This window comes from Hemitrygon akajei, chromosome 7 (assembly GCF_048418815.1).
Source record: "Hemitrygon akajei chromosome 7, sHemAka1.3, whole genome shotgun sequence".
In the NCBI taxonomy this organism is placed as follows: Eukaryota; Metazoa; Chordata; class Chondrichthyes; order Myliobatiformes; family Dasyatidae; genus Hemitrygon; species Hemitrygon akajei.
In genome coordinates this window covers 29,083,820-29,098,472 of record NC_133130.1, presented here as the reverse complement: position 1 = coordinate 29,098,472, position 14,653 = coordinate 29,083,820, and the positions used below count along the sequence as shown (strand labels likewise).

General features: G+C 41.4%; 1 protein-coding gene across 2 annotated transcripts in view; it reads right to left on the bottom strand.

Moving 5' to 3' along the window:
• ryr2a (ryanodine receptor 2a (cardiac)) overlaps positions 1–14,653 on the bottom strand; it is a 727,422-nt gene that overhangs the window by 205,381 nt on the left and 507,388 nt on the right. For both annotated transcript variants that reach the window (XM_073050574.1, XM_073050575.1), the window contains exons 45-48: positions 11,599–11,704; positions 8,193–8,313; positions 2,620–2,789; positions 172–392 (exon numbers count right to left, since the gene is read on the bottom strand). In XM_073050574.1, the coding sequence (XP_072906675.1) occupies positions 172–392; positions 2,620–2,789; positions 8,193–8,313; positions 11,599–11,704 (618 nt within the window). The remainder of the gene's footprint in view (positions 1–171; positions 393–2,619; positions 2,790–8,192; positions 8,314–11,598; positions 11,705–14,653) is intronic.

The following is a 14,653-nucleotide window of genomic DNA, read 5'->3' as shown; positions in this document are numbered from 1 at the left end:
CCTTTGTTAGGATTGTTGCTGACAGCTGTTCATGCAAAATTCATGTAGTAACTTGGTACATCCAAAATTCAGCTTGATTAAAATAAATCCAGTTTAACACTGAAATCAGAGTATAATGCTCATTTACCACCAGTTAAGTATAATTTTTTACCCCTTTATTTTTAAACTTACCCACAGATTGCAAGTAAGCATTCCTCAATGGCGTCCCTCTGGGCTTTAGTGAGGGAGCAACCCTTAGAAAGCCTGTAGACAGTGTGCAGCAAGGAATCTATGAGGGACGCATGGTGCTCAGTGCCAGCAAAGAGAGGGGCACACTTCGTTAACAGGGGCAAAACGGCAGTGCACAGGTATCGATTCAATGCCAATGCCATATCCGTCGCACTCAAAACAACCTGAAAATTAAAAAAAGAGAGCAGACATGCTTACTGTCACTGGATTTAATTACCCCGCTCCAGCAATATTATGCGCTCTTCAAATAAAATAGAAATCCTATCTAAGCAGGTATTGAAGAGTTTGTTGAACCCTAGTTGCCATCCTGTGTACTTTCACATGGATAAGTCCTTCCCATAAAATCACAGAACTGTAACAGCACAGAACTACATAATGCCTCATGGGCCTGATTTTATTCTCACAAATCAATGAATCTGTTGTAAAAGAAAAGATCACTCCCTACTTGTACATAGTTCTTTCCTTTTACTTGTTTTTACTTTCCACTCTTTTCTATAAGTGTATACCCCAGATAAATACTTTGTGGAGATTTTGTGATATATATGATTATATGATATATATGTACAATGTCTGAAATACATCTTATGGAAATGTCTGTTTGATGAACTTCAATAAAAAAATAAATTACAAAAAAAAAAGAAAGAGGCCATGCGGCCCATTGAATCTTTGCCGTCTTCGGGTGAAGACGTACAATCAGCTTCATTCCCCAGCTTCCCAAACTTCTATCCGAACCACCCTATCCCTGAGACTATTAACTGCCAGATACCTAACATCAAACTGGAGACACTAGATACTGCAGATCCAGAATCTGGAGCAATAAAGTTCAAAGTAAAATGAATTATCAGAGTACAAACATGTCACCACATACCACCCCGAGATACTTTAACTGCGGGCAACGTTTTGCGATCTTGGGCAGAGCAATTGTCATACCAGGCTGTGATGCATCTGGATGGGATGCTTTCCAAGGAGCATCTTTTAAACCTGATGAGGGTCAGTGGGACATGAGGAATTTCCTACGCTTTCTGAGGAAATAGAGGTTCTGGTGTGGTGAATTTATTTCCTACTATGCTACTAAGTGGAAACGTCTACGATTAAAAGTGGAAGGGAAAGTGCATTGAATTAAATGGACAAAAAAGGAGAGTATGGTGGGTGGGCATTTGCCCAAATTCAAGTAAGTTGTCACCATGGGAAAGATTCAACATTGGGAATGGTACTTTGTAAAAATGCCCCTTGTTTAGGAAACGTCACTGCTGCTACTGCAAACAGATTAGACTTGCAGAGCTGTTACATGTTATGTCCAGCCAAGTTGTCTCCATTTGATATTTACAGACAGCAATAAGTTTTGACTGATGTGATTTTTCCAGCAGCTATCAATGTTGCACCAATGTGCATCTTTCCATGTGAGGCTCGACACCTATCACCTAAAATTTACCATTGGCAGTCATTAGCAATTAATTCTGTGTATGAGCTGTTCAAACTGCTTGCTCTGGTCAGAATCTAAGAGAAGACAAATTCTATAATTATTCCATCACACTTTCTGCTCAAGTGGATATATTATTGATGTTTTATCTGCCCATATTCCTACGAAAATGCTGATGATAAATATTCCTACAGTAAGGTAGAGTATAAAGCTGAAGGTAACGACTACCTGATTCACGACCAGCCTGTTCATACAAGCAAGTGTTTGGGAGACCGGTGGGATGGATTTTCCAACTCTCGCAGGGCTGCGTTCACCACTTGCTGTGTGGAGTGGAATGGGGCATTTCCCTGCCAAGCCTTCCCTCCCACCACTTCCCCCTATTCGAGCCATCACAATGAACTGGCCTCCACAGCAATGAATTCCACAGATTCACCACCCTCTGGCTAAAGAAGTTCCTCCTCATCTCTATTCTAATGGACGTCCCTCTATTCTGAGGCTGTGCCCTCTGGTCCCAGTCTCCCCCACAACAGGGAGTTTTCATGAGAGCGCAGAATCAGCGAGGCCAGCTCGCGGCCGCCCATTTCACACCTGTTTCCTTTCCCATTATGGCGGTTTCCATAACTCGCAGCCACAGCTTCATCCCACCGATGCCGCTCGGCCCTCTGAGTTACTCCAGCACATCACTTATTGCTCCAGATTCTGGCCTCTGCTGTCCCTCACAGCTCCACAGCTGTCACAAACAGGAGTGGAACCTGGAGAACTGCTTCGTGTCCACATTCACCATTGTACTTCAGCTAATTCTGAGTGGCAAGAACAATAATTAATCTATCTTTTTATCGACTCGTATCAGCTTGTTTTGTCTTATTTTCCATACAAGCAGCTGAGACCCTGAATCTCTTCTAAACACACATTGACAGAAACGCAAAAAGACGTGATGTCAATTAAACCTCAGGGGTCACTCATCTACCCACCGTGTCTAGTGAGGCAGCAGCACGGAGATCTGGCAGAAAGCCAACCTCCAGCAGATGTAAAAGGAAATCCTGCTCTTCGATCCCATACACCCTTTCTAGGAACAAAACCATCGCTGCCTTGTGGTCAGGGCAGAATCCAGCTGACATGTCTGGCTCCACAACTGTCCCATCTGGAAGAAAATAACAGCATTTACTAAATATTTCAAGATAATTTCAGAATTTTCTTCACTAAATTTGTGAAAGAGCTAATATGCACTTATACGACATCCTTCATAACCTTAGAAAGGTCTAAGAGTTGTTCACAGCTGAAGTACATTTGAAGGGCAATTTCTGTCACAATCTGGAACACATGACAGCCAAATGTGGTACAGCAAGCTCCCTCAAAGAGTATTTACAGCTTTAGTAATTTTGCAAGAGATAATTGTTGGTTAGGATATTAAGAAAGAGTGTCATGTTTCAAAATAGCACTGTGATATATTATATTTCGATTTGAGAAGATGGAGAAGTGATATGATCTAAGCAAGTTATGGTGACAAATAATAAATCCTGTCCATCATGTTCAATGATGATGATGATGACATCGACTCAAGCCTGCGTGGCCAGCGTCGGGCATTTTCATGCCTCACAAGGTGCGGAACTAAAGGCTGTGTGGCACGCCACTTCTCACACAGACATCCTCGCAGTATTTTTCTTTATTTTACGAGGTCAAGTTGCGAGCTCAACACTCAACCCAGCACGGACGGAAAGCGTACTTGGGAACGGCCCACTGGATTCGAAGCCGGGAACCTCCGTTCCGGAGTCCGGCCCTGATGTCACTGTGCCACCAGCAAAAGATGAGCCATTTAGACCAGTCTCACTGCCCAGCCATCAGTAGGTTACAAGCGTTCATCCAAGGTGGGTATAAGCCAAAGTATCTCTTCCCAAAGCTTGTGCCTCCAATGTGACATACCCTACGTGATCCTGAGCAGTCGAACTGGATTTTTGCAGCCAAGACCTGGGAAAAGGACTAACAACAACCTGGATCTCATCATCGGCAGGTTATTTAACTGGATCAGACTAATTAATACTGCATCTGCAAGGCCAACTTAAAATATGGGTTTCCTGTGGTAAGTGACTCATGTCCTGGTGACACAAGGAATTCCGCAATTCAGGAACACGATGGAATTCTCCTCTTCCCAGATGAGTTCAGGAAGCTCAACACCATCTAGGAAAATGTTTAGAAGCCTGAATATTTGCCCCCTCTGCGACTGGCTCCGGTGGGTCCATCTAGAAAATGCACCGCAGATGCTCACCTCAGCTTCTCCAACAACACCTCTCTCCCACCAGGAAGGACATGTGCAGCAAGTACATGGGTAGATCACAATCTAAAGGTACCCGTCCAAATAACACAACGTCCTGATTGGTAAATAGATCACCAGTCTTTCATTGCAGCTGGATCTAAATCCTGGAACTCCTTACTCAAGTGTAAGGTGAGAGTCCCCTCAGCTGAAGGGCTCAGGATGAAAGGTGAAAAGTTCAAGGGGAGCATGAAGGGAAACTTCTTCACTCAGAAAGTCATGAGAGCGTGGAACGAGCAGCCAGTGCAAGTGGTGCATGCAAGCTCGATTTCAATGTTTAAGAGAAGTTTGGATAGGTTCATGGATGGTAGAGGTATGGAGGGCTATGGTCCTGGTGCAGGTCGATGGGACTAGGAATATTAAATGGCTTGACATGGACTAAGTGGGCTGAGGGGCCTATTTCTGTGTTATACTTTTTTATAACTCTGAAGGACTGCAGGTTTGAATAGTGTTTCTTACCACCTAAAGATGGGCAATAAGTTCAGGCATAGCCAACAACACCCACATCCATAAAATATTTCTCAGGGTCTTGCTGATTGCAAAACCCCACTAATTTGCAAACCTAATTTGTACAATGATTTACTGTAATAATAAATTCAGAACAAAAAAAATAACAAGGGGTTGATTTCAAATTGAAAGATCAATCAATATTAGCAATTATCTTCCACAGATCTAGCAGACAAAAAATTACAATAACAGGAAAAGGTGTCTTCACCACGATGACTGCATTCAGTCACAGCAAATACCTACTGCATTTAATTCTCATTCCAGTAAAGTACTCAAGGTTATCTGATCTGCTGTACGGGTACCCAAGTTATGCCATTCAATTACACTGTTAGAAATAAACATCAGGCCAAATCCTTTGATTTGCCATTTACATTTTGTGAGCCAAAGTGTATTTTATCTGACTCTGTTTTCAGAGTTTTAAGTCTGATTACATGAGAGGCAGTGACAGTATTTTAAATGGGCTGGTTATCTTACTGTAAAGTGCTATGTACGTCATTCATGCTTAGTACAAATTGCAGCCAGCAATACTTTATCTGCAATATGCCAAAAATGTCACTTAAAGAAAATAATTGGTATGCATGCATTGTTCCAATGCAGTTCAAATAAATGACTTCACCAAGATTTGGCACCCTAAATCAAATTGTGTTTTATTGTTCAAAATAATACTTTGAACAAGCTATGAGTGTTAAAATTTTGAACCACTATATTCAAGTGAAATAAATTTCTTCAATTGAGCTATATTACTGCTACTCTGCAATCTTGGTCTTAACGTGTGGCTTAGCTTCTAAGCCTAGAGGAACCATTTCTACTGAAAGGAGAAGGAACAATGGTGGGTTACTGGTGCCTTAAAATCAGTTGCTTTGGGCAGACGGGTCTCATCGGCCATGGTTGGCAGCTCATCTAGAAGGAAAACTCTGATTTCAAATCTCTGCTGCCTTGTGGCTATACCCACCCACCGTGAGGGAGAATATGGAGCTGGAGTCCCTAAGGCAGTCCTTACGTTGAGTTCAACACGGACTGACAATTCCTGTGACGCTGCTGGTGCCAAACTCTATTGGTCTCTGCCATTCCTTTGGTTTCATTAGCTGCGTGGGAGCCTGCTGCATCAGCAACAACTTGTTCTCCATATCATACTGCCCTGACTTGTGTTCACATAGACAACTAGGATGCAATATCCATAATTAACCCTGACCAACAGAGGACCCCAATACAGTGGCAAGTAAAAATTACTTGAATAAGCAACAGACCAATTGAATGGTCACACAGTTCAAACATTATCGCTGTTTATCTTTTCAAAGATGCAACATGAATTAATTCCAACATTTTACATTTTTTTTAAATCAGAAAATGATCTTATTTTTCAAGTTTATTTTGCATTTGTTCTTTGCACTCTAATTTCACTAACCTCTCAAGCATCTCTTTTGCACTCAGTTTGAGATATTGAATTGTCAATCAAAGCTGTCTGCAAACCAATGTGGTTAAATACCGTATCTGAGCCATTAATATTACAAGTTGTGACTGCCAATGAGAAGAATTTATTTGATCTGTTCCCTCTCATCGAATGTATAGAGGCATGCAAAGGTTTGGGCACCCCTGGTCAAAATTTCTGTTTTAACCAGACTGTGAATAGCTAAGCAAGTAAAAGATGACCCGATTTCCAAAAGACATAAAGTTAAAGATGACACTTTTCTTTAATATTTTAAGCAAGATTACTTTTCTTATTTCTGTCTTTTACAGTTTAAAAATAACAAAAAAGGAATAGGGCCCAAAGCAAAAGTTTGGGCACCCTGCATGGTCAGTACTTAGTAACATCCCCTTTGGCAAGTATCACAGCTTGTAAACGCTTTCTGTAGCCAGCTAAGAGTATTTCAATTCTTGTTTGGGGGATTTTCGCCCATTCTTCCTTGCAAAAGGCTTCTAGTTCTGTGAGATCCTTGAGCCATCTTGCACACACTGCTCTTTTGAGGTCGATCCACAGATTTTCGATGATGTTTCGGTCGGGGGACTGTGAGGGCCATGGCAAAACCTTCAGCTTGCGCCTCTTGAGGTAGTCCATTGTGGATTTTGAGGTGTGTTTAGGATCATTATCCTGTTGTAGATGCCATCCTCTTTACATCTTCAGTTTTTTTTTTATAGATAGTGTGATGCTTGCTTCCAGAATTTGCTGGTATTTAATTGAATTCATTTTCCTCTACCAGTGAAATGTTCCCCGTGCCACTGGCTGCAACACAAGCTCAAAGCATGAGCGATCCACTCCTGTGCTTAACAGTTGGAGAGGTGTTCTGATGCACCATCAATAACTCTCGGAGACGTGAGGCGAGATATAGGCTTTTATTGGCTGGAAGAAAGAACAAGCAGCAAATGACCACCACACTACATCCTGGAGACTGAGGCCGGTGCTGTGTCTCCAATCGCCTTTATACCGGGGTCCGTGGGAGGAGCCACAGGAGCAGTCAGCAGGGGGGCGTGTCCAGACAAGTATATGTAGTTCACCACATGTTCTTTTCATTAAATTCTGCAGCCTTTTTTCTCCAAACATATCTTCGCTCATTGCGGCCAAAAAGTTCTATTTTAACTTCATCAGTCCACAGGACTTGTTTCCAAAATGCATCAGGCTTGTTTAGCTGTTCCTTTGCAAACTTCTGACGCTGAATTTTGAGGTGAGGATGCAGAAAGATTTTTTTCTGATGACTCTTCCATGAAGGTCATATTTGTGCAGGCATCGCTGCACAGTAGAACAGTGCACCACCACTCCAGAGTCTGCTAAATCTTCCTGAAGGTCTTTTGCAGTCAAAAGGGGGTTTTGGTGTGCCTTTCTTGCAATCCTACATGCAGTTCTCTCAGAAAGTTTTCTTGGTCTTCCAGACCTCAACTTGACCTCCACCATTCCTGTTAACTACCATTTCTTAATTACGTTACGAACTGAGGAAATGGCTACGTAAAAACGCTTTGCTATCTTCTTATAGCCTTCTCCTGCTTTGTGGGCAACATTTATTTTAATTTTCAGAGTGCTAGGCAGCTGCTTAGAGGAGCCCATGGCTGCTGATTGTTGGGACAAGGTTCGAGGAGTCACGGTATTTATAAAGCTTTGAAATTTGCGTCACCTGGCCTTTCCTAATGATGACTGTGAACAAGCCATAGCCCTAACAAGCTAATTAAGGTCTGAGACCTTGGTAAAACTTATCTGAGAGCTCAAATCTCTTGGGGTGCCCAAACTTTTGCATGGTGTTCCTTTCCTTTTTTCATTCTAAAATTGTACAAAACAAAAATAATACACTAATCTTGCTTAAAATGGTGAAAAGAATGTTTCATCTTTAACTTTATGACTTTTGGAGATCAGTTCATTTTCTACTCACTTAACTATTCACAGTAACAGAAATTTTGACCAGGGGTTCCCAAACCTTTGCATGCCACTGTATATTAATAGACACTGGAACATAATCACACAATCATTGCTTCAAGCAATCAATAATTCTCTTTGAGCAGTATTAGTACTTTGTAAATTATCAGAGACTATTTTCATCAATTCTATTTCAAGGCCCTAACCAATACATTATCTCTTACTCTTCCTTGAGTTGACTCTAAGTTGACTTAGAGTCAAAAATCTCTAAGTTGACTTCCATTTCATGAATTGCAATCTGCTAAAGACATGATATTGTAATTAACTTTTTTCATCATCTATAATAAAATCAGTTAATATAAAGCCTTCTTTCAGGGTGGCTAACTCACCCTTAGCAACAGTTGGCATCTGGAAGGGAATGCTGATAACTCCTTCCAGGTCTTCCAGAGGAATCAAGGACCGGAGAATGGATTTAATCCGTATTGCCTCACCTTTACCAGCATTTATGAGCTATTGCAATAAAAACAAAACAAATAAAAGTTGAGATACTTAAATTTGGGAAACGACACACAAATGGTGTGACAAGATTACCAATGTGTTTTAGTAAGGCGGACATTCCTACTTCTGTGTTAATTTTTGCTCCTCCCTTCCCTGAGCCTCTCCTCCCTGCATCAACGATAGGAACACAGTAAGATACCAGTCTTTTGCCAATGCTAATCTGAAACCTGTTGCTCCAGGAAATGGTTTGACCTGTTAACTGGAACTCTCTGTTCCCAAATCACCTACCTTACCTTGAGGGATTTAAAAAACAAGGATCTGCTTAAAATTACTTTTAATTCTAAAACCCAAATACTGGATCTGTGAATTTCTGCAAGAAACCAAGGGCTTTGCCTTCACTTAGAGCAGGGGTTCCCAAACCTTTTTATGTAATGGACCCCTACCATTAACTAGGAGGGTCCATGGACCCCAGGTTGGGAATCCCTGATTTTCAGCAAGAGAATCACGAAGAATATATTAGAAGAACATGAAGACCAAGGTTAAACACGAGGAAATCTGCAGATGCTGGAAATTCAAACAACAACACACACAAAATGCTGGTGGAACACAGCAGGGCAGGCAGCATCTATAGGGAGAAGCGCTGTCGATGTTTCGGGCCGAGACCCTTCGTCAGGACTAACCGAAAGGAAAGATAGTAAGAGATTTGAAAGTAGTGGGGGGAGGGGGAAATGCGAAATGGTAGGAGAAGACCAGAGGGGGTGGGATGAAGCTAAGAGCTGGAAAGGTGATTGGCGAAAGTGATACAGAGCTGGAGAAGGGAAAGGATCATGGGACGGGAGGCCTCAGGAGAAAGAAAGGGGGCGGGAGCACCAGAGGGAGATGGAGAACAGGCAAACAACTAAATATGTCAGGGATGGGGTAAGAAGGGGAGGAGGGGCATTAACAGAAGTTAGAGAAGTCAATGTTCATGCCATCAGGTTGGAGGCTACCCAGCCGGTATATAAGGTGTTGTTCCTCCAAACTGAGTTTGGATTCATTTTGACAATAGAGGAGGCCATGGATAGACATATCAGAATGGGAATGGGACATGGAATTAAAATGTGTGGCCACTGGGAGATCCTGCTTTTTCTGGCAGACCGAGTGTAGGTGTTCAGCGAAACGGTCTCCCAGTCTGCGTCGGGTCTCCCCAATATATAAAAGGCCACACCGGGAGCACCGGACGCAGTATACCACACCAGCCAACTCACAGGTGAAGTGTCGCCTCACCTGGAAGGACTGTCTGGGGCCCTGAATGGTGGTGAGGGAGGAAGTGTAAGGGCAGGTGTAGCACTTCTTCCGTTTACAAGGATAAGTGCCAGGAGGGAGAATGGTGGGAAGGGATGGGGGGGACGAGTGGCCAAGGGAGTCACGTAGGGAGCGATCCCTGCGAAAAGCAGAAAGGGGGGGGGGAGGGAAAAATGTGTTTGGTAGTGGGATCCCGTTGGAGGTGGCGGAAGTTACGGAGAATTATACGTTGGACCTGGAGGCTGGTGGGGTGGTAGGTAAGGATAAGGGGAACCCTATCCCGAGTGGGGTGGCGGGTGGATGGGGTGAGGGCAGATGTGCGGGAAATGGGAGAGATGCGTTTGAGAGCAGAGTTGATGGTGGAAGAAGGGAAGCCCCTTTGTTTAAAAAGGAAGACACCTCCTTCGTCCTGGAATGAAAAGCCTCATCCTGAGAGCAGATGCGGCGGAGACGGAGGAATTGTGAGAAGGGAATAGTTTTTTTGCAAGAGACAGGGTGGGTAGAGGAATAGTTCAAGTAGCTGTGAGAGTCTGTAGGCTTGTAGTAGATATCAGTAGATAGGCCGTCTCCAGAGATGGAGACAGAAAGATCAAGAAAGGGGAGGGAGGTGTCGGAAATGGAGACCAAGGTTATTTGCTTCTCGTAACTTCTGATCTATGTCACTATGGTTTCATAGATATCTCTGAACAATATGCTCAAGAAAACCCTGACATGATGTGAAACTGGGCTAAGTAAATTAAGGGTTAATTTAAAGAATTGTTTAACCAATATACCTGGAGCTGGATATTTCTGCTGACCTCAGAAAGGACCACTGGCTTTGCAGATACCAAAGGAGATACCACAGAACTCTTCTGTGTTAAAGTAGCTTTTCTATGTAATAACTCTTGATATATGCTCGGTATGGAACTTAATGCAATCAGCAGTTGTCTTCCTTATTATGGAGAAGGTAATAGAATCATGTGAGGGAGGTCTTGGTAAACAATAGTCATGAGGTGCTAACCTCAATGGACATGAGAAATCACAATTCTGATCACTACAATATAGCAACACTATCACCACCTTAATCACAATTTTTTTTATTTGTTCTCATTGTGTTTTTATTATAAAATGTATATAATTTGTTTAATTTCTATTTTTCTTGCCAATGCTTCTTGCATAATGCTCTGTATGCTTGTAATGCTGCTGCAACTAAGCTTTTCATTGCAGCTCTGCATACGTGCACTAATGTGCAAGACAATAAATTTGACTTTGACTTTGAAATGGCATTTTTGACTATTAGAGATAATGTGAGCTTTAAATAGGTATTGATTGAGTTGTCTTTGCCTGGCAAATGAAGGATAAAGCTAATCCTTAGATTCTACTGGCTTAAGGACTGCGTGAAAGGTTGATAGATTTTGATAAGTCAAGGCACTCAGTATTCAGTATTATTGGGATATGGAGGCGTGCAGGTTTGAAGTTACAATCAATTGACACATAATCTTTTTCAAACTCTAGGGGACTTACCAATCCTAACTCATGGAAAACCAAAACTAATCTCACCTGTGTTCAAATGGCTCCAAGGATCAAGGGCTGCGAGATATTTGTCAACTGCAGTTTGTTGTTAAACACCTAATAAACTCCTGATCGTTTACAAAAGTACTTCTGGTTGCTGCTCATTATGTCTACACAAGAACTGTTCCAGTTGTACATGGCCGAAAACTTGATGTCAATCAAATTTGCTTTGCTGAATACTTAGTTCATATGGTTAACATTTTGTTTCCCAAGAGAATGCACTCAGAATCCCCTGTTTTCTTGTATTACATTCTCAGGTTTGGAAAAATACATGACAGACTGTATTTGGTTCTGAGGAAAAGTCTCAGAGTTAGGTATATTCAAACTCACATTAGAAAGAATTAATGTTGTGGAATTTCTCCTCAAAGAACTTAATTAGTGTGAAACTACCAATAAAAACTTTGGACTTGGTAACTTTCAGACCATTATTAAAGTTCTTCATAGAGCTGACTTATTACTTACATGGATCTCTGGTGCACACCGACCCAATAAATCAATTAAAGCTGAATAGAAGGTCATAATAGCATTCCCCATATGAATGGTATCATCTTCCTCTTCTTCAATTTCTCTATGAAACAGAAGTATGAGTAACAGTTCAGCATGTCACACCATGTCATCTGAACCAACAAAAGCTGTATATCACATAAGAACGACTAGTACACAAACACATAAAATTCAATAAGAATATTATAAAGTAGCAACATGTACAATTACTACAGAATTTTCTACAGATGTACCATGGAGAGTATTCTAACTGGTTGCATCACCGTGTGGAATGGGTGGGGGGCACTGCACAGGATTGAAATAAGCTGCAGAAAGCTGTAAACTCAATCAGCTCCGTCATAGGCACTAGCCTCCCCAGCATCCTGTACATCTCAAAAAGGCAGCATCCATCATTAAGGACCCCCATCTCCCAAGACATGCCCTGTTCTCATTGCTACCATTAGGGAGGAGGTATAGGAGCTGAAGGCACACACTTAACAATTCAGGAAGAGCTTCTTCGGCTTTGCCATTAGATTTCTGAATGGACATTGAATTCATGAACACTGCCTCACTACAAATATAAGACACAAAATTGATTGCTTAAGTATTCACCCCCTTCAAGTCAGAATTTAGTAGATGCACCTTTATCAGCGATTACAGCCTTGAGTCTATGTGGATAGGCTCCATCAGCTTTGCACATCTGGATACAGCAATTTTTCCCCATTCTTCTTTACAAAACTGCTCAAGCTCTGTTAGACTGCATGGAAACCATGAGTGAACAGCCCCTTTCAAATCGAGCCAAAAATTCTCAGTTGGATTGAGATCTGGACTCTAACTTGGCCTCTTCAGACATTAACTTTGTTGTTTTTAAGCCATTCCTGTGAAGCTTTGACTTTATACTTAGGGTCATTGTCTTGCTGGAAAACAAATCTTTGCCCAAGTCGCAGTTCTCTTGCAGAGTGCATCAGGTTTTCCTCCAGGATTTCCCTGAATTTTGCTGCATTCATTTTACCCTCATCCTTCACAAGCCTTCCAGGGCCTGCAGCAGTGAAGCATCCCCACAGCATGAAGCAGCTACCACCATGCTTCACTGTAGGGATGGTGTGCTTCTGATGAGGTACAGAGCCAAACATAGCACTGTCTGATGGCCAAAAGGCTCAGTTTTGGTTTTATCAGACCATAGAACCTTCTTTCAGCTGACTTCAGTGTCTCCTACATGATTTCTGGCAAACCCTAGCCCAGATTTCATGTGAATTTTTTTCAACAGTGGCTTTCTCTTTGCCACTCTCCCATAAAGCTGCAACTGGTGAAGCACCCGGGCAACAGTTGTTGTATGCGCAGTCTCTCCCATCTCAGCCACTGAAGCTTGTAACTCCTCCAGTTATCACAGGTCTCTTGGTGGCCTTCCTCACTAATCCCCTTCTTGCACGGTCACTCAGTTTTTGAGGACAGCCTGCTCTAGGCAGATTTACAACTGTTCCAAAGGCTTTCCATTTCTTGATGATTGATTTAACTATACTCCAAGAGATACTCCTGATGAAGGGTTTCGGCCCGAAATGTCATCACTACCTCCTCCCATAGATGCTGTCTGGCCTGCTGAGTTCTGCCAGCATCTTGTGTTTTTATTCCAAGAGATATTCAGTGACTTAAAAATGTTCTTAGATCCATCTCCTGACTTGTGCTTTTCAATAATTTTTTTCACAGAGTTGCTTGGAGTGTTCTTTTGTCTTCATAGCATAGTTTTTGCCAGGATAATGACTCACCAGCAGTTGTCCTTCCAGATACAGATGTATTTTTGCTACAACTAATTAAAAGACCTTGATTGCACACAGTGATCTCTATTTAACTAATGATGTGACTTCTAAGACCAAATGGCTGCACCAGTGATGATCTGGTGTGTCATATTAAGGGGGTGAATACTTATGCAATCAATTATTTTGTGTTTTATGTCTGGAATGAATTTAAATCACTTTGCAGAGAATTGTTTTCACTTTGACATGAAAGACTCTTTTTCTTGTGATTAGTGTCAAAAAAGCCAAATTAAATCTACTCTGGTTCAATGTTGTAAAACAATAAAACATGAAAACTTCCAAAGGGGGGGGGGGGGGGGGGGGGGGATGAATATTTTTTATAGGTCCTATATATTTATTTATTTATTATATATTTTTATTATGTCTTGCAATGTACTGTAGCCGCAAAACAAATTTCATGACACATGCCAGTGGTACTAAATCTCATAATGTTAAACAAACTGACTGGAATTAAGGAGTGATATTTTATATAATTGGTTTAAGTATCTCATTGAGAAAAGCAGGGACTTTCCAGATTTTCTAGAGAAAGTTCACCTCACAATTTGTAATTTGTAAGTATGGTATTTTCATGAATGCAAGATTTCAACATTCAAGGTTGATGGCCATTATCAAAATAAGTCATTTTAATAATGCAATTAAGTTTTGGTGATCTTTCTCATCTTTCATGGTAAAATGCAAGTTCAGAACATTTCTCAGTGAAGTTACTCCAAGTTAAACAGCGTGAAAGAATTTAATTATCTGAAATACTATAATTGTTTAAACCTATTACCATGACTGCTGACATTAATTCAGTTCTACCACACTGATGGCCTTATTCATTCATCAATGACAAGTTACTCTATTCAGAACACATTTGATATAAGGGCAGATAATGAGTGATTTTTCTCCAAGATTTTATCCATAATCATAAAATTGCTGTTGAGTGATTGGGAACAGGAATGACTCCAGGAAGCAAAGCTTCATAAAAAGGACTATGAGCTCTCTTCTCCAAAAAGCTGGGTCTAGTGGAGATTTCAAACTTAAGAGTGACTGGTTCTAATGATCATGGACAAAAATGAGTCTATGAAGAGTTCACTGAAATCTTGCTGGATGGTGGAAGAGGTCAACACACCATGCCCCATTCAGATGCTTCATTCTGAACAGACCCATGAATGAACCTATCAAGGCTTTTGAAATTTTTTTCAGAATCCTGCAATTCTGGAAATCTGAATCTGCCAGACTCA